The sequence below is a fragment of the Vidua macroura genome, chromosome 12 (assembly GCF_024509145.1).
Source record: "Vidua macroura isolate BioBank_ID:100142 chromosome 12, ASM2450914v1, whole genome shotgun sequence".
Taxonomy (NCBI): Eukaryota; Metazoa; Chordata; class Aves; order Passeriformes; family Viduidae; genus Vidua; species Vidua macroura.
In genome coordinates this window covers 22,020,592-22,039,303 of record NC_071582.1, presented here as the reverse complement: position 1 = coordinate 22,039,303, position 18,712 = coordinate 22,020,592, and the positions used below count along the sequence as shown (strand labels likewise).

The 18,712-nt window shown below is 62.2% G+C and overlaps 1 protein-coding gene across 11 annotated transcripts in view; it reads left to right on the top strand.

The window, feature by feature from the left end:
• RASGRF1 (Ras protein specific guanine nucleotide releasing factor 1) overlaps positions 1–18,631 on the top strand; it is a 28,109-nt gene extending 9,478 nt beyond the window's left edge. The window contains exons 3-28 of one of the 11 annotated variants that reach the window (XR_008438918.1): positions 271–418; positions 2,836–2,928; positions 3,619–3,872; positions 4,141–4,220; positions 4,590–4,783; positions 5,199–5,308; positions 5,960–6,078; positions 6,468–6,628; positions 7,424–7,487; positions 7,749–7,885; positions 8,140–8,222; positions 8,812–9,060; positions 9,352–9,722; positions 10,039–10,164; positions 10,274–10,444; positions 10,753–10,865; positions 11,437–11,549; positions 12,076–12,136; positions 13,874–13,977; positions 14,320–14,404; positions 14,654–14,851; positions 15,797–15,876; positions 16,522–16,639; positions 16,903–16,971; positions 17,420–17,904; positions 18,007–18,631. Coding sequence is in view for 2 of the 11 variants with exons in the window: in XM_053987905.1 (XP_053843880.1) it covers positions 271–418; positions 2,836–2,928; positions 3,619–3,872; positions 4,141–4,220; positions 4,590–4,783; positions 5,199–5,308; positions 5,960–6,078; positions 6,468–6,628; positions 7,424–7,487; positions 7,749–7,885; positions 8,140–8,222; positions 8,812–9,060; positions 9,352–9,722; positions 10,039–10,164; positions 10,274–10,444; positions 10,753–10,865; positions 11,437–11,549; positions 12,076–12,136; positions 13,874–13,977; positions 14,320–14,404; positions 14,654–14,851; positions 15,797–15,876; positions 16,522–16,639; positions 16,903–16,971; positions 17,420–17,512 (3,394 nt within the window). In the remaining 9 variants the exon portion in view is untranslated. Of the gene's footprint in view, positions 1–270; positions 419–2,835; positions 2,929–3,618; positions 3,873–4,140; positions 4,221–4,589; positions 4,784–5,198; positions 5,309–5,959; positions 6,079–6,467; positions 6,629–7,423; positions 7,488–7,748; positions 7,886–8,139; positions 8,223–8,811; positions 9,061–9,351; positions 9,723–10,038; positions 10,165–10,273; positions 10,445–10,752; positions 10,866–11,436; positions 11,550–12,075; positions 12,137–13,873; positions 13,978–14,319; positions 14,405–14,653; positions 14,852–15,796; positions 15,877–16,521; positions 16,640–16,902; positions 16,972–17,419 lie in introns of all 11 variants that reach the window. The other 10 variants (XR_008438924.1, XR_008438926.1, XR_008438919.1 and 7 more) reach the window with 10 other exon arrangements.
• Positions 18,632–18,712: the final 81 nt, after the last annotated feature.

The window sequence follows — 18,712 nt, the reverse complement described above, 5'->3', positions numbered from 1 at the left end:
GGCCGTGGGTGTTTGGGGGTCCTTTTTGGCTCCTGGGATTTCATTCAAGTTTGCCCTGTTTGCCCCTCGTGGGAGCCCATAGGCTGCCCGGACGGGCCCTTTGGGAGCAGCGGCATTCCCAGGAGCTGCCCCCGGGTGTGCTCCCCTGCCGGGCCGTGCGCCGGGGCCCGGCGGGGAGGGGTCCGAGCCCCACGGCCGGGGCCGGTGCTGGGGCGGGGGCGCGGGGCCGGGTCTGCGGGGGAGGGCCGCTCACGGCCGTGTCTGCTGCAGCTACAGGAACCTGGCGACGGAGCACGAGGCGCTGATGCAGAAGTACCTCCATCTCCTGCAGATCGTGGAGACGGAGAAGACCGTTGCCAAGCAACTCCGGCAGCAGATCGAGGACGGCGAGATCGAGATCGAGCGCCTCAAGGCCGAGGTGAAGCGCCCGGCGCTGCCCCGGGGATGCGCCGACGCTCCTGGGGTGACCCGTGGGGGGCGGGTGGCATCCCCGTGCGGGCAGGGGCCGGCGGTGTCCCCGCTGGTGGGGTTCTGCTGCTTTTAGTGACACTGGGCTGGCCCTTCTCCCGCAGGAGGGCGAGGGCAGCGCCTCCCTTGGGGATTTTCCTGGCAGGAGTGGTGCAGCAAGGGGCCGTGGCTGTGCCACCCCAGCACTGAGCCTGTGGGGGGCTCGGAGGACCCCTGGAAGCTGCTGTAACACGGAAGGGCTGAGGGCAGCAAGGAGCACTGGGGAGCGGGCTGGGGAGCCGCTGCTTGCCTCTTGTGGGAGAGGAAAACTCGCCACATCCCAGAAAGCCAGAAGGGTTTGGGCTGGAAGGGATCTCACAGACCACCCTGTCCCACCCTGCCCTCCCCGTGTCCCCCTCTGGAACCACCCCAGCAGCTCCAGGTCCTGCTGGGGTCCCAGAGCTGGGGCAGCTCTGCAGTGGGGCTCACCTGAGCGGGGCAGAGGGCGTCTGGAGCTCCCCTGATGCCAGGGCACTGCTGTGCTCCGTGCTGTGACCCCCCCAGCTGCTGTGACCCCCCAGCTGCTGCTCCGGGCGGTGCTGTGGGACCAGCCCGGGCAGCCCCTGCCTGCCGCGGGCCCCCGGAGCTCCGGCAGCAATTAATTCCCTCGGCGTCGGGTGAGGGGAGGGTGACACGAGGCCGGGTGCAGGCGGCAGCGAGGTGCACAGATGACTCAGCAGGCGGTGTCGAGGGACACGCGTGTCCCTGGGGCACCTGGAGGAGGAGGAGGAGGAGGCTCAGGAGATGCCTGGCAGCGGGGGTGACGCTCCTCGGCGCGGGGGCTGCTCGGCAGGGGGAGAACACTGAGTGCTCAAGGTGCTCTGGGGGTGCTGCTGGCAGAGGGGGTATCCCCTGTGTCCTGGCCATCCCCGTGCTGCCCGACTCTGCCTGCAGGACGGTGCCCTCACTGCCTGGGCTGTGCCCACGGGTGGGTGCTGGCACTGCTGGAGTGGGGTGGGCAGTGGGGGCAGCGGGTGTGGGGCACCCCGGGGCACCCCGGAGCCAGTGCTGCTGCCAGGCTCTCCTCACGCCTGGCACGGCGTCGGGCAGCAGCCTTGGGGTGCTGGCAGGGCTGAGACCTTGATGCCAAATCACTCAGAACCCCAACATCACCCCAGAGGGGCATCTGAGGCAGTGAGGGCAGTTTCACCTGTCCTAATGGTGGGCTTTAAGTTAAATTTTGAATTTTTGAAGTCAAATGTGCAGGTCAATAACAATCCCTGACCATGTGTTGGGGTGCACAACAGGCTCTAAAATCTCCTCTAACATCTGATCCATATAGTGAAATGGGGTGAAACAGATGTGTAGAAGCTGGATCAGTGACCATGAGCCTGTGGCCACCAGCTCTGGCATGTTCCTGCTTTTTCCAAACAGTCCAAACTCCACCTTTTTTCCTCCTTTCTGTCCAAAACGGGACATCTTCCCCCTCCCCCCCAGGAAAGTTCTCTTTCCAAGTTGTTTCCTTCTGTTCTCTTCTGTAAAATCAAAATCCAGATCACATTTTCCTGATTTCCCACGTTCTGGATGGCACATGTGCTGTTTCTTGCCTTTTCCTCTCACTTTCCAAGTGGTTTTGGCCGTGGGGGCCGGGACACGCGGTGAGCAGAGGAGGGAGAGAAAGTACAGGGAGAAACAGTGGAACCAAAGCCCGGGAGCTGATGGCTCTGATCCCACGTGTGCGGGAGCGCTGGGGGGGCTGCTCCCCGCCTGCACATTTTGGGGTCCAAACGCTCAAGATTTTTCTGCCATTTTCTCTCCGAGTTGTGTTTACTGAGTTGCTGCGAAGGCTTTTTTGGGAAACGGGGATGGGGTTTGGATTGGGCACCCATCAGGATTTCCAGGTGCCGGTCCTGGCAGGGCTCAGAGGAACTGAGGAGTCGGTGACAGCCCAGGAGCCCCGGCAGCTCTGCCACCTTTCTTTATCCGCTTCATCCACTGACTGAGTCCCCACCCCTGGAGGGGTTTAAAAGCCGTGTGGACGTGGCACTTGGGGACAATGGTGGGTTAGTGGCAGTGTTGTCATCGGCTGGACTTGATGATCCCGGAGGGCTTTTCCAGCCTGAAGCACTCTGTGAGGCTGTGCCGCCCGTTAGGACAGAGCAGCACAACGCGTGCCGGTGTCTGCCATTAACCCAGAGGCTCACGCTGTTCCCTGGCACAGCGGCAGCCCGGGATGCCCCCGGCCCCTGGGATACCCCTGAGATGCCCCTGGGATGCCCCTGGGATGCCCTCGGCCCCTGGGATGCCCCTGGGATGCCCCTGGGATGCCCCTGGGATGCCCCCAGCCCCCGGGCAGTGGGGGGCAGCTGCTCACCCCTGTGCCCACAGATCGCGTCCCTGCTCAAGGACCACGAGCGCATCCAGGCCAGCCAGGGCAGCGCGCCCAGCGACGACGACAGTGACATCAAGAAGATCAAGAAGGTGGGTGGTGGTGAGGGCTGGCACCCGGGGGGCCCAGCAGGCTCCCTGGGGGGCTGAAGGAGGTGTCTGAGCTTCTGTCAGCAGGGTTTTTTAGGAGGAAAATGTGTTCTGCCCAGGCGGGAGCCCATCTGTTGGCAGGGCACTCCCAGCATTGCCAGGAGCACGAGGCGTCCCGGCCAGTGCTGGCTCCTGCACCTCTGACTTCTGTTCCCATGGCTGTCACAGCTTTTATTGTGGCCAGGGAAAAGCCATCACCCCGGCAGCGTTCCCACAGGGAGCTGGGCACCCCCGGCCCCGGGCACCCCTGTCCTGGGGGCCGGAGCGCCGGGCACAGAGCAGGGCGTGCTGCAGGTGCCCTGCTACACAAGGAAGGGATCTGAAACCCCATCTCCTTCCACCCCCTGTCCTGGGCTGGGACACCTTCCAGTGTCCCAGGCTGCTCCAAGCCCCAGCCAACCTTCCCTTGACCACTCCAGGGAAGGGGCAGCCACGGCTGCTGTGGGCAGCCCGTGCCAGGTATTGGAATGAGTTGTCGGATCCCCAGCCTGAGGGTTCAGGGCAGCACCAGGGAGAGGCAGCAGCACACACACCTGGGTGCAGAGCCAGGGACCTCCCGGCTGTCCTGTGCCAAGTGAGGGTCCCTGCCTGGCCCCCAGCCCCGTCCTTAACGCGCAGCCACTGCTCCCTCAGGTGCAGAGCTTCCTGCGGGGCTGGCTGTGCCGGAGGAAGTGGAAGACCATCATTCAGGACTACATCAGGTCCCCCCACGCTGACAGCATGCGCAAGAGGAACCAGGTGGTGTTCAGCATGCTGGAGGCCGAGGCCGAGTACGTCCAGCAGCTCCACATCCTCGTCAACAACTTCCTGCGGCCGCTGCGGATGGCCGCCAGCTCCAAGAAGCCGCCCATCACCCACGACGACGTCAGCAGCATTTTCCTCAACAGGTGAGCTCCGTCCTGGGCTCCGGGAGCTCTGTGGCGTCCCAGCAGCTCTGGACACCCGCTGCCCTCCCTGGTGCTGGCAGTCTGCAGCTCCAGCATTCCCTGTGCCTCCAGGCACCCTCTGCACTGCCTCGAGCAGCTGCCCCCCGGCCAGCCCAAGGGCTGCCCTGCTCCCCCCGGGCTGGGGATTTTGTCTAATTCCTCCTTCTTTACCTCTCGTTCGCCTGTCTGTTCTTGGTTTGGCTTAGTCCTCTCTTGGTTCCTCTTCCAGCGAAACGATCATGTTTTTGCACCAAATTTTCTACCAAGGCCTGAAGGCGCGGATCTCCAGCTGGCCCACGCTGGTGCTGGGTGAGTGCCGCTGCCTCCTCATCCTCCTCATCCTCCTGCTGCTGCTCCTTCTCCTTCTGCAGCTCCACAGGCATTTGCCAACCAGCGGCCAAACACGCTGCACACCATGTCCTCGCTCGGTCACGTCAGCCACAGAGCACAAACCCCAGAGCGGCCAAATTCTGGCGCTCCTGCTTCTGCAGGGAGCGGGGAGTGGGCCGTGCACAGGGAGGCTGGTGCTGGGGAGCATCGCTGTGTCCCCCAGACCCTCTTGAGCTCAACCCGGGCAGAGCTGGGGGGCACGAGGAGCAGGAGGGTGGGGGGTCAGGGGCTGTGCCGGGCTCCCAGGTGGGGCTGGAGCACCCCAGCCACGTCCTGCTCCGCCTGCAGCCGACCTGTTCGACATCCTGCTGCCCATGCTGAACATCTACCAGGAGTTCGTGCGGAACCACCAGTACAGCCTGCAGATCCTGGCCCACTGCAAGCAGAACCGCGACTTCGACAAGCTGCTCAAGCACTACGAGGCCAAGCCTGACTGCGAGGAGAGGACCCTGGAGACCTTCCTCACCTACCCCATGTTCCAGGTGACTGCTGCAGCCAGGGCTGGCCCCATGGGCGATGGGATAGACAGTGCAAACCCCATCCCAGAGCTGGCATTGCAGGGTGGGAGGCAGAGCCTGGGTGAGGGTGGCCTGGGGCTGGACCCTGGTGGTCCCACACGGCTCCTGGGCCATCAGTGTGGGAGGACTCTGGGTGCTGCCGGCTCCCCAGTTATCCCACACCTCTGGGACTGGGACAGGGAGCAGCGGGGTCCTGGGCACAGCCCCACAGTGCTCCCCCTCCTCATTCAGCTTTGGCACAAGGAGCTTTGAAGCTTTAACTGCTCAGGTCAGGGTGTCCCTGGCCAGGATGTCCCCAGCCATGGCAGGAGCAGCCCAGGGTGGGCCCCGGCTGTCCCCAGTGCCCCCACTGACCTCTGCTCTCTCCCTCGTGCTGCAGATCCCCAGGTACATCCTGACCCTGCACGAGCTGCTGGCTCACACGCCCCACGAACACGTGGAGAGGAACAGCCTGGATTATGCCAAGTCCAAGCTGGAAGAGCTGTCCAGGTGAGAGCTGCTGATCCATCCCTGGGCTGTGGGTCCTGGCTGCTCTGGCCAGGGGCAGTGCTTCCCAGGGCTCCTGGACAATGGAATGAGGGCTTTGGAGGACTGGGGTGGCTCCGAGTGTCTGGTTCTGTCCTCGGTTCAGGGCTGGCAGGACTGGTGGGGCTGTCCCGTGGGAAGGCACTGAGTGCCTCCGAGATCTCCACATGAGCACTTGGGAATTGGCCATAATTCCCTGCTTTTTATCCTCTTCCTCCCCAGCCCATGGACTGTTCTGGGGTGTTCTGGATGTCGGTGCCAAACCCACCCGCACGCTTTAAGTTCTGTAAAGAGTTTCCATCCCTTTTCCCACTCCCCAGGGAGCAGGGATATCAGAGGGGGCTGGCGATGGGGGGATCTGTCTGCCCTGAATCTGAATTTTGGGATTTCCAAGCACTCACATTTCAGTATTTATCAGCCTGGAGGCACAGTCTGGGCAGATGCACAGGTCACCTCCGGAGCTCCTGGCTCTGTCTGGGTGGATCCTGCTGCAATTCCCTTGATATTCCTTCAGTTTTGGTTTTACCTGCTGCAGCCCCTCCATATGTCCAAAGGGGTTGGGAAAACTTGTGCAGATCCCACCCCAGCTCCGATTTTCTGCTCTCCATCCTTCAGGATAATGCACGATGAAGTGAGTGAGACTGAAAACATTCGGAAAAACCTGGCAATAGAGAGGATGATCATCGAGGGCTGTGAGATCCTGCTGGACACCAGCCAGACCTTCGTCAGACAAGGTCTGTGTCAGTGCCAGCGTCCCTCCCCTCTGTGGTGAACGTGGCCCTGCCCCTGTCCTGTGTGCTCTGCTGGCCTGTGAAATTTAAAAAACATAACTCAGTTCCGAGTTTTCACTGATCAGAGGCACAGCAGGTTCGGGCAGCTCTGGCACTTGTGGGCAGTTTTGTCCCTGCCCTTTCCCACATCGCGGCGTGGGAGGTGCACCTTGGCTGTTCGTGATGCCCCTGATGCAGCAGGGCCACGCTGAGCTCTGGTCCCGGAGCAGCGCCCGGGGCTGGGGGTGCGGGCTGGGCTGGCACCGTGGCTGGTGCCCCCCCAGCTCTGCGTGGCCACGGCCTGGGGCTGGTGGCAGCCCTGGCTGCGGGGGCTGACGGCGCGTCCCCCGCAGGCTCCCTGATCCAGGTGCCCATGTCGGAGAAGGGCAAGATCACGCGCGGCCGGCTGGGCTCGCTGTCGCTCAGGAAGGAGGGCGAGCGCCAGTGCTTCCTCTTCTCCAAGCACCTCATCATCTGCACCCGCGGCTCCGGGGGGAAGCTGCACCTCACCAAGGTGAGAGGCCGCGGGCTGGGGGCTGCTGCTGCTCCCTGCCCCTGGGGACGGCCCGAGCTGGCCGGGCTCTTGGCGACAGAGGGGTCCAGGGACCACCTCTGCCTCCCCTGGCACAGCCCCGGGGGAGCTGGGCTGGGAGCCTGCGGCCACCTGGGTTTATTTCACGTGGTCCTTGTCAGAGCTGAGTCACGGGGGAGATGAGAAACTACGCGATCTTGCTAAAAGAATTCACCCTGATTTGCAGCAGAAACGTTGACAGTCCGTTCTGGAAGAAGCTGGAATCACAGCCCGGGCTGTCTGTAGCGCTCCCGGCTCCTCTGGTTGCTCCCTGGGTGCCTGTGTTTATTTGGGGAAGTTTGGCAGTTAATTGAGCAAGAATCTTACAGAAATTGCTTGTTACTGGCATTAAATTATCAGTTTGAAGAATTACAGTCCGTGGCAAAGAGCTGATAATTGCAACAACAGACTTTGGGAAAATTAAATTTAAAGCTCCTATTAAATATTTTATAAACAAATTAGTTGATCAATTTGACAAGGAACACCCAGAGATCAGGCACAGATCTTTTTTTCCCATGAAAGCAGGCGCTGTGGGTGTGTCCCCCTCCCCTGGGCTGTCCCCTGCGACATCGACCTGTCCCCAGCGCTGGGGTGGGGGACAAGCACGGAGGGGCCGCCAGTCCCGGGGGGGGTCCCACCGCTTAGCCCGGACTCCCGGGCTGGTGGGGGCTGTGCTGGGGGCCCGGGGGATGCCCAGCCCCCGGGGTGGCAGGGCTGAGCCCCCTTTGTCCCCTGCAGAACGGCGTGATCTCCCTCATCGACTGCACGCTGGTGGAGGAGCCCGAGAGCACCGACGAGGACGGTGGGTGCTGCTGGGAGGTGGCTGGGGCGTGGTTGGTGAGCGGGTCAGAGTCAGGTGTCAATAGATGCCAGGAATCCACGACTGAGGTTTAATTAGATTAATTATTTACTGTGACTCAGGCAGACCCGCACTTAGACCTGACCTTCCTGGGGCAGCCAGCAACCCACAACAACCTGAATAAACCCTCCTTGAAACCTGGCTGGGAGAGAGGGGATGGGAAAGGCTTTCCCGATCACTGTGTGGGGTTTTTCCGTTCCAAAGCCAAAACATCAGGACAAGACATTGACCACCTTGACTTCAAAATCGTGGTGGAGCCGAAAGATTCCTCGTCTTTCACCGTTATCCTCGTGGCCTCGTCCAGGCAGGAGAAGGCTGCGTGGACCAGTGACATCAGCCAGGTAGGAGCCAGCAGGGAGGAGGTGTGGAGCTCTCAGCACCGGGAGCTGCCGCGGGGTCCCTGCTGGGCCGTGGCATCGGCTCGGGCACGCAGGTAACACGGGGCTTGCTGAGAGCTCACCCTGCGCCTGGGTTTGCACCCCGGGAGCTTTCCTGGCGCCCTTGGGCTGTGGGGACCCGCAGCGGGCAGGGATGGGGCTGCTCTGGGGAAAGCCCAGCCCTGACTGCCTCCACCTGCCGCCCGTGTCTCTCGCAGTGCGTGGACAACATCCGCTGCAACGGCCTGATGATGAACGCCTTCGAGGAGAACTCCAAGGTCACCGTGCCCCAGATGATCAAGTGAGTGTGCAGGGGGCCGGGACACAGCTCCTGCGGCAGCCAGGAGCCTCGGGACCACGGGGGCCTCCCTGGGCCTCCCCGTGTGCTCCGGGGGCTGCCCCAGTGTGGTCATTAGCAGCGTTAATTACCTGCTGAGGGATCTGTGTGTGCTGGGGACGTGGGAATGCCAAAGGGGAGAGTTCAGAGAAAAATAGCAAGAGTGAAGAGGGGGTAAAAGGGCCAGAAGGGAGGGGCACGGGGGCTGTCATCCCTGTAGGTCCTGGGGTGTGGGACGAGGGGGGCTGTTCCCGGCCGGGGGGATGGGGCAGCACGGGGTGTTCCTGCCCCATTCCCTGCTGCCAGGCACGGGAGGGGGCTTGGCTTGTGTGCCCCTGGGGATGGCCCATCCACACCCCTCTGCCTGCCGAGCACTGCACCCATTCCAGGAGCCCATTCCAGGGTGTGGATTTCTGGGTGCTGCCCTGGGAGCATTCCCACCCGCGTTTTCCATGGGGACACCCCGTAGGAACAGGGCTCCTTCCTGCACCGCTTCCCATGGTCTCTTGGTTTCGTTCCAGGCTGGAACCACAGATATCTTGTTTCTCTGCAGGTCTGATGCCAGCTTGTATTGTGATGATGTTGACATTAGGTTCAGTAAAACGATGAATTCCTGCAAGGTCCTGCAGATCCGCTATGCCAGCGTGGAGCGGCTGCTGGAGAGGCTGACGGACCTGCGCTTCCTGAGCATCGACTTCCTCAACACCTTCCTGCACTCCTACCGCGTCTTCACCACCGCCCTCGTCGTCCTCGACAAGCTCATCACCATCTACAAGAAGCCCATCAGTGCCATCCCTGCACGGTGAGGCTGCAGTGCTGCCAGGGACCTGTCCTGTCCCTGGTGCCACCCTGGCACTGTCACTGCCCCCCGTGAGCTGGGAAGGAGATCGATCAGGAGATCACACAGGGGAAGGAGATCAGTCCAAGCTCCCACTCCTGGCAGGGCCAAGTGCTGCCCGCGGGGTGGTGGGGCTCACGTTGGCTCTGCTGTGCCTGGGGGGACGCCCTGGGGTCCCAGCACCACGGGGGGGGTGATCATCACCTCCTCCTGGGCAGGGCAGGTGCCAGCTCAGCCTCTCCCTGTCCCTGCAAGGTCCCTGGAGCTGCTGTTTGCAAACAGCCAGAACAACAAGCTGCTCTACGGGGAGCCCCCCAAGTCCCCCAGAGCCAACCGCAAGTTCTCGTCGCCGCCGCCGCTGTCCATCACCAAGTCCTCGTCCCCCAGCCGCCGCAGGAAGCTGTCCCTCAACATCCCCATCATCACAGGGGGCAAGGCGCTGGACCTGGCGGCGCTGAGCTGCTCCTCCAACGGCTACGCCGGCGTCTACTCCTCCATGGCCCCCTTCAGCAAGACCACTCTGGACATCAACAAGCTCTACGTGTCCAGCAGCTATCCCAATAAGATCCCGGACGAAGGAGAAGCGGCCTCGGAAAAGCAAGAGGAGTCCCTGCCAGGCAAGCCAAGTGAGTGCCTGTGGTGGGTTTGGGCATGGGGGGCTCTGGCACAGAGGGGCTGGTGTAGGTGCACGCACAGAGAACTCCTGCCTCCTGAAAACTCGGTAATTTTTAATAACAAAACCAAAAAAACCACCCAAACCCACCCTCAAGGAAAAATCCTGTTCCAAAGTATCCCACAGAAACGGCAGAACTCTGAACTTTCCCCATGCATGGTGGCTGCATCCCAAGCTGGAATGGGCCAGACTTGAGGAGAAGGGGGCAGAACTAAAAGGTGGCTGCATTTGCGTGCAGCGGGTGTAAAGGGGTTCCCTGTTCCTCCCAGGCTCAGAGGCGTCTGTCAGGGAAGAGTCGGACACGGATCCCAACCACAGCGATGAAGCAGAAGCTGAAGCTTCCCCAACGAAATCTCCGACGACTCCCAAGTCCATCAAGTGCAAAAATTCATCAGGTAACAAGTGAGCTCTGGGGGCTGCCCGTGTATCGGGGGGCTGGCACGTGCGGGGCCCTGTCCGGGCAGCGGCGGTGCCCACCGGGGTGTGGGATTTCTTCTCCCGCAGATTTCTCGCTGTTTTCCTACAACAACGGCATGGTCATGACGTCCTGCCGGGACCTGGACAGCACCCGCAGCGCCCTGTCTGCCACCTCGGCCTTCGCCATCGCCACGGCGGGGGCCAACGAGGGGACCCCCACCAAGGAGAAGTACCGCAGGATGTCCCTGGCCAGCGCAGGTACCTGCCCCGAGGGACTGCCTTTGGGGCGCCCACTGCCACCAGAGGGGCTTCCCTGCAGGCACACTCTGGCCAGGAAGAGCCGAGCCGGGGAGCCCAGAGCCCCCAGAGCCCAGTGCCTGCTCCAGGCCGTGTCCTGGGAGCCTGGGCATGGCACTGCCCCGGGGCTGTGCAGGTCCCGGGGGGCCCCGGGTGTCCCACTGCCTCCTGACACAGCAGCCCAGGGAAGGGGGTGCTCCTCTGGCAGCCCTACAGCGGCCGTGAGCCCTTCCTGGGGAAGCTGTGCCGTGCTAAGGGCCCGCTGGCAGTTTCAGGCTTCCCGACGGACCAGCGGAACGGGGACAAGGAGTTCGTGATCCGGAGAGCGGCCACCAACCGCGTCCTCAACGTGCTGCGGCACTGGGTGTCCAAACACTCCCAGGTGGGCAGCGCCTCCTTCCCTCTCTCCTCCCGCCCTGCCAGCGAATTCCCCTGCGTGCTGGCAGCTCTGCAACGTCCGGCTGAGAAGGCAGTTTGGCACGGAGGTCCCCGTGAAGCAGAGCAGCGTGCATGGCGGGGAGCTGGGGTCCCCAGGGGGCAGGGGAACAGGGCTCACATCCAGTGCTTGCACAGCTGGGCTGCAGAGGAGGGGAGCTGGGCCTGCCACCACCCCCTGGCTGCGTGCAGAGCGAGGGCAGTCTCTGGGTCTGGTGCCTGTTGGGATGCCCAGGATGGGCTCAGGGCTCGGGCGCTGGGAGCTGTCCCTGCCGTCCTGTCCCTCCTGCACTGGTGACGGGGCAGTGGCGGCGGCGCCGTCCTGGTTGTCACTGGGAGCACTCAGCTCTCCCAGGCCCGGTGATGCTGATGCAATGGAACTGAGTGAGCCTGCTGCCCTCCCCTGCTGGGATTTTGCCGGGAGGAGGCAGCCCCTTCCCCAGGCGGGAAGGAAGCAGCTCTGCTGGGATCACTGGCACTCCCAGCACGGTAATCCCAGGGCTCTGCTGGCTTGGCAGGACTTCGAGACCAACGAGGAGCTGAAGTTCCGGGTGATCGGTTTCCTGGAGGAGGTCATCCACGACCCCGAGCTCCTGACACAGGAGAGGAAAGCGGCTGCCAACATCATCAGGTGAAGGGCTGTGGGCAGGAGGTTTTGTGTCAGGCTTTTCCTGGCACTGCCAGCTGCTGGCTGCTCCTGCTCTCACCTGGGAGCACGGCAGGGCTCGGCAGGGACTGTGCCGGGGGCTGGGAGCGGCCGGGGAGGAAGATGAGGAGGAGGCTGGGTGGTGCTGGCTGCACTCAGCCTCGGGACTCAGCCTTCAGCGTTGAGCCCAGAGGGTGCTGGCCCTGCTGCTGTGTGCCCTGGTGTGGCACCGTGGCTCCAGGGCCAGGGGCTGTGCTGGGCAGGGCGGCTCTGGCACTCAGGGTGTGCCCACCCCATGCTGAGGGCAGCAGGGGTGACACCTGTGGGCCCGCTTGGCCTCGGCTAAGGATTGTTTTTCTCTTTAAAATGAGAAATGGGACCGAGGGGGGGTCTCCTGAAACACAGGCTGAGTGTTGCAGCCGTGCAGACCCCCGGGGCCACGCTGCCCTGCTGCAGCTGCGTGGCTCTGCTGCTTTCCCAGCTGCAGCAATCCTGTCTTTCCGTGCCACAGGACCTTGACGCAGGAGGATCCAGGAGACAACCAGATAACCCTGGAGGAGGTTGTGCAGATGGTAAATACTCCTTCCCTGCCTGCCTGCCCCGGCTCTTTGGGGTGGTGGAAGGGGAGCAGCCAAAGGTCCCGATGCTCACTCAGGGAAGAGTGAGCCTCCAAGCCCGGTGCCACGGGGGCAGCTGCAAAGCAGGAAAGGCTTTCTGGGGAGGGGCCAGCTGTGAGCACAGCTGGATCTGTTACGGGCAGGGGCAGCACCAACCAGCCCACAGGCACACTGTTCCCCCTGCAGTCAGCAGAATGGCTGGAGAGGGCACGGAGACACCTGCCTGCTGCTGCCTGCGCCGGCTGCAGGGACTTGGGAATGCCCCAGGGGCTCCCATCGTGTCCTCTGTGTCCCCAAACCTGTTCCAGTTCCAAGTGAGGGGCTCTGGCTCAGCCAGCGTCACTGCTGCTCCCTGGAAAGAGAGCCCTGGGAATGGGCCATGGATTTCGAACACCAGGGTGGCTGCAGAGCACCTGCTGCCCTTCTGCTTTGAAAAAACCCAACCAAACCCGTTCCCAGAAGAACACGAGAGCCACTTGAAAGTGGCGTGGAGCACCTGAAACTCCCAAGATTCTGTCCCGTGGCTCTGCCGGGGGCTTCTGGGAGGGGCAGAGTCCCTCCTGGGCTTTGTTTGAGCTGTTGCCCATAACTGTGTCTTCTGGAAACTTCCTCTGAAGAGGAGAGAACAAAAGAGCCTTGAGGGCTTCGCTGTGCCCCTCAGGCTGAGCAGCAGCGCCCTGCAGTCAAAGGGTGCTGGGAAGGTGAGGGTGCCCTGGGGTTTGGGGTGCACCTCATGAGCAGGGGGGCTGCGCTGTGCCGGTACCTCCGGGCTGCCCGCAGCCCCCTGCCCTGGGCAGGTGCCACTGGTGCCACCTCCCCCGGGCTCTGGTGGGGTGTGCCCCACAGCTGCACCCCCAAGTGTCCCTGCAGCCACTCCAGGAGCTGTGGAGGAGCCCAGACAGTGTCTGTTTGCTGGAGCTTTCACAACCCCTGTCCCAAGGGATTGTGCAAGGGGCTCTTGCCGCGTGCTGGGCTCTTGTGTGTGTGTGTGTGTGTGTGTGTTGATCTTGGGGGGTTCTTCTGTGTCACCAGGGCTGTTTGGGGTTTATTTGGGCGGGACACCGGTGGGGTTTGTTATTTTTGGTGGCTGATCTTTTCCCTGAAGGCGGCGGGGTGGGGGTGCTGCAGGGAGCTCTGCTGTGGGGTGTGCTGGGTGATCCTGAGCTGTGCCCAAGGACTGCTCTCAGTGACCACGTCTCTGTGACGCTTTGAGGACAGCCACCAGCCAGGGACTCCGTGCAGTCTGGACCTCAGCTCTGGCTGTCACCCCCAGGGTGGCTCCGTGCTGGGGACAGCCTGAGCCCTGCCTGTGCTGGCAGGGCTGCTTGGCCAGAGCCAGGCAGTGGGCACAGGGCTCATCCCTGTCCCCCTGCTCTTCTGGAAATCCCTTGGCAAAGCCATCTTGCCCCTCCTGAGCAGGGGCAGCGGGGCTCCAGCGGGGATCCCTGGGTGCTTTGTTAATTAAGCAGCCAAAAGCTGCGTGATTAAATCCCCGGGGTTCTCCAGGCTGGCAGGAGCTCGGCACGGGCAGGGTGTGGGCTGGGGTGCCTCTGGAGCAACGCACACCCCGGCTCTGCTGGGGAAAAAACTTTGGCTTGGGAGCCTGGCTCGGCTTTGGGCTTGTGTCCGTGGCACGTGGGAGTTCTCACTGCGCTCCTGCCTGGTGAGCCCCACGGTTCCTCTGTCCCGCAGGCCGAGGGGGTCAGAGCAGAACCCTTTGAAAACCATTCAGCCCTGGAGATCGCAGAACAGCTGACGCTGCTGGATCACCTGGTCTTCAAGAAGATCCCCTATGAGTGAGTGATCCCCGTGGGTCAGGAAAAGGTGGCTCTGGTCAGGCAGGACCTCCGGGGCAGCCTGGCTGTGCTGACCCCAGAGAGTGCAAAGCCTTCCTGGGCTTTGCCAGTAGCCCAGACTTGGCTCACGTGCAGATTTGGAGCCCTGTGGCTTCTCTGCTTTTATGGGATGTCCCTCCCACAACCATCACACGTTCAGCCACGTCCACGTGCTCCCTTTCCAGCAGTGTGGGGGCAAAGACCCTGGGATCTCCATCCTGTGCGGATGCCGTGGAGCTTGCAGGGCTAGGAAATCCCACAAAACTGGGAAATAAAAACTGACCTGACCACTGTGGTTTGCAGAGAATTCTTTGGGCAAGGCTGGATGAAGCTGGAGAAGAACGAGAGGACCCCATACATCATGAAGAACACGAAGCACTTCAATGATGTAGGTGCAGCTGCAGGGCACGGGGGGGGCAGCTCAGCCCCCTCCCCAGGGCTGGGGTGTGGGAGGGTCACCTGCCCCACGGGCCCTGCCTGCCCCACGGGCCCTGCCTGCCCAGGTGGAGCATCTCCTGGTGCTCCTTGTGGGGCCGCCGCAGCGCAGGGAGGTCTAAAACCCGCTGTGAGGCTGGAGCAGGCGGAGCTGTGCCCAAAGCCACGCTAAAGCCCGGGGGGGGGGCCGTGTCTGCCCCAGGTCAGCAACCTGATCGCGTCGGAGATCATCCGGAACGAGGAGATCAACGCGCGCGTCAGCGCCATCGAGAAGTGGGTGGCGGTGGCCGACATCTGCCGCTGCCTGCACAACTACAACGCCGTGCTGGAGATCACCTCCTCCCTCAACCGCAGTGCCATCTTCCGCCTCAAGAAAACCTGGCTCAAGGTCTCCAAGCAGGTAGGCGTGGCCCCCTCCCGGGGAGGAGGGCTTTGGTGGGGCGGTGTTGCACGATGAGAGGCGTTAAAAAGAGTTAGAAAAAGGAGAAAGGTGTTTCAGGTGTTTCTCAGGAGGGAGGTGGTGTGTGGACAGGCAGGCCCTGCCTTGGAGTTGGGTTTATTCATGGGATCACAGGGTTGTTTGGGTTAGAAAAGCTCTCTGAGACCGTGCAAGTTCCCTCGGCACTGCCAAGGCCACCACTGACCCGTGTCCCCAAGTGCCACATCCACGTATCTTATAATCCCTCCACTGACTCCACCACTGCCCTGGGCAGCTGTGCCAGGGCTGGACAGCCATTACGAGATTTTCCCAATATCCGATCTAAATCTCTCCTGGCACAACTCCTTTCCCCTTGTCCTGCCACTTGTTACCTGTGAGAAGACGCTGGCCCCACCCTGCAAGCCAGACGTGCAGTTCAGCCTCTCCACGAGGGCCCCTGTGGCTGCACACACACAGAGTCTCTCTTTAACTGCTTTTCTGGCCTCATCATGGGTGAGCAGGATGAATTCCTGTTGGAGGTGCGTGGTGCAGGAGTAGCTGGCACCGACTGGTGCACAGCCAGACACAGGGAGCTGAGCTGGCACCACCGTGGGCTCCCATCAGCCAGGAGCAGTCGCTTTTGCTATAAAATGATAAAACTGAATGAAAAATGACAAACCCGAATGAAAACAGGCGCTGGTGAGGGCAGAGGAGGGAGCAGGGGGAGGCAGCGAGTGCCTCACCAGCAGCCAGGTGTGACAGCCAGGGCACACTGCACCTGTGGAGGTGCAGGAGCAGCTGGTGGGCTGAGGTGCCCTGGCAGGGCGGGCTGGAGGCGCCTCCGTGGCTCTGCAGGCTGCCCCCCCGGCCGCAGGGAGTGGGGGGCTCTTCCAGGGCCTCACCCAGCAGCATTCTGCTTTCTTGCAGACGAAGGCTCTCATTGATAAGCTCCAGAAGCTGGTGTCGTCGGAGGGCAGGTTCAAGAACCTGAGGGAGGCACTGAAAAAGTGAGTGAATGGTGCTTCTCCTCCTCCTCCTCCTCCTCCTGCACGGCTGCTCCTGGCTGTTCTGGGGCCTGCAGGGTGGGGGGGCCTGAGCTCTGCTCCCAGGATCGCTCAGAGCCTGCGCTGAAGGGTGTCCTGTGGGGCCAGCACGGTGGCTGGCAAAGTGATCCCCATCCTTTGTGCAGCGTGTGGAAAGACGGGAATAAAAGGGACTGCAAAAGGGAAAATCTCTGCCAGACACCAGAGAACAGTTTTCCCCAGCACTATCGTAGAATCCCCAAATCCCAGAATGGTTTAGGTTGGAAGGGACCTTAAAGCTCATCTGGTTCCATACCTCTCTGTGGGCAGGGCTCCCTTCCACTGGACCAGGTTGTCCATGGAAGCTCCCAGAGGTCTTCCCCCTCTGTCAAAGCTGCCCCAGCTCATCTCCTGTGTGCCATGGCACAGCCACAGCTCCTGCCTGTCCTGCTGTGCTGGTGGGGATGAGGCCCGGGAGAGCAGCAGCCTTCCCTGGGAGAGCCTTCCTCTATTAGAGAGAATCCTTCCACTTCTGCTGACTGCAGAGCTGTCCCCTTCTGCCCTACCCTGCCTCAGGCTCCAAACTGAGAAAGTTTTCACTCCTCGTTTCTTTCTGGTTCACTCCCGAAGTTGTGACCCTCCGTGTGTCCCCTACCTGGGCATGTACCTGACTGACCTGGCGTTCATCGAGGAGGGCACCCCGAACTACACCGAGGACGGCCTGGTGAACTTCTCCAAAATGAGGATGGTGGGTGCTCCAGCCCACTGGCGTGGGCACAGCTGGGGTGATGTGGCTGTGGCCAGGTCTGTGTCCCCTCAGCCTTCGCCTGCACGGCGCCAGGAGGCCACACGTGTCCCCTGCACACACCTGGGGTTGTTCCCCGTGTCTGCAGAGACAAAAAGGCCTTTGCACTGTGCTGTGCTGGGTGCCCCTGCCCTCCTGGGCGCTGGGACGGGGTCTCTGGGTGATGGCAGAGCCACGAGCACCTCCTGTGTTTTGTCCCCGCACAGATCTCACACATCATAAGGGAGATCCGGCAGTTCCAGCAAACCTCCTACAAGATCGAGCACCAGCCGAAGGTACAGCCTTGTCCCCAGAGCCACGGGCAGGCTCTGCCCCTCACCTCCCGCTTCCATCACAGCACCCAAGCCTTCAGCACCGGGCAGCTCCGTGCCGGAGGCTGTCGGCAGGGGTCAGGGGGTGGAGGGAGGCTGTGGGGCTGCAGCAGGCTGCCCCCGTGGCCCCAAGGGGCAGTTGCAGCAGAGGACTTGCTGCGGAGGGCGGCATCGACGGACAGGCCCGCGGTGCTCCGAGGGGCGCACCCTGGACGGGCTAAGAAACGGCGATTTAGGGGCAGCACGCCCTCCGCAGGGAGCGGAGCGTGTCCTGCCGCCCCACTGCCAGCACCCGCTGGCCGCGGCCCCAGGGCGTGACGAGCTGAAAGGTCTCAGAGCCCGCTGCGGCAGGTTTGGGTGCTGGCAGGGCTCTGTCCCTCCCGGCCCGCTCACGGCCCCGCTCCGTCCCCAGGTGACGCAGTACCTGCTGGACCAGTCGTGTGTGATGGACGAGGAGTCCCTGTACGAAGCTTCTCTGCGAATAGAGCCCAAGCTGCCTTCGTGAGCGGCGCGGCCGCCGGACACTCGCTGTGCCCCCTGTACATAGCCGCGCTCCAGGGCGCCCTGGAGCGACCCCCAGTCTGCTTCTCCGGCCCCCCGCCCCCGCCCCAGGCCGCGCCCCGCGTAGGATTCCCCGCCCCGTTACGGTTTAACGCGCGACACTTCGCTGGAGTCCCGGGTTCTTTTCCATGATGTTACTTTTGTCATTTGTCCCTCCTGGGGGGCTGGTGGTCGGGCAGGTGAGTCCCTGTGTCCCCATGGAGCAGGTGAGCCCTGTGTCCCCGTGGGACAGGTGAGCCCCGTGTCCCTGCAGGGTCCCCATGGGGCAGGTGAGTCCCGTGTCCCCGAGGGGTTCCCATGGGGCAGGTGAGCCCTGTGTCCCCGTGGGGCAGGTGAGTCCCGTGTCCCCGTGGGGTCCCCATGGGGCAGGTGAGCCCCGTGTCCCTGCAGGGTCCCCATGGGGCAGGTGAGTCCCTCTGTCCCCATTGGGCAGGTGAGTCCCTGTGTCCCCGCGGGGCTCTGGGGCAGCACAGAGCAGCTCTCACTCGGGCAGTGCTGGCGGTTACATCCCGACTCTGTAAGGTGGGAGAAGGGAGCACATTAAAGGTTGTCCCTCGGTGTCAGCTGCCCTCTCTGTGTGTGCCACGGCGGGCCCTGGCTGCCGCCCTGGTCCCTCCGACGGTGGGAAGATGGAAGCATCCCCTCGCCTCTCCTGGCTGCATCCGGCTCCTGTTGATATGCTGTAGATCCGTTCCCTTGTGCCCACTCTGAGTACCATGACGTAGAGTTAGAGATGACGAGTGTTTTTATTACATCTACTGTAATCCTGGCTAACCACCCGCTGGCAGGATATAGTAATGTAGTGCTTATTCTGTGAATAGTTCCTGGGTTTTTTACATTGTACAGTCCCTGACACGGTTCCCCGGCAGTGGCAGGCATGCTCCACTCACACAACACTTGCTGTAAGCAATACCTCGTGGTATGGGAATTCTCTTTCAAGCCCTAAAACTATTTCAACTTACAGCTTGTTTGGGAAAAAAAAAAAAAAATTTCCATTTTTTTTGTAAAAATATATGTTTCCTGATTACCTCTTGCTAATAAATCTATTCTATCTCAGGGTGAACCGGGGTTTGTGATAGTTTTACGGGCGGGATGTCGCCGGGCCGCGGGCCACGCCCAGTGCCGGTGCCACGCCCAAACCCGA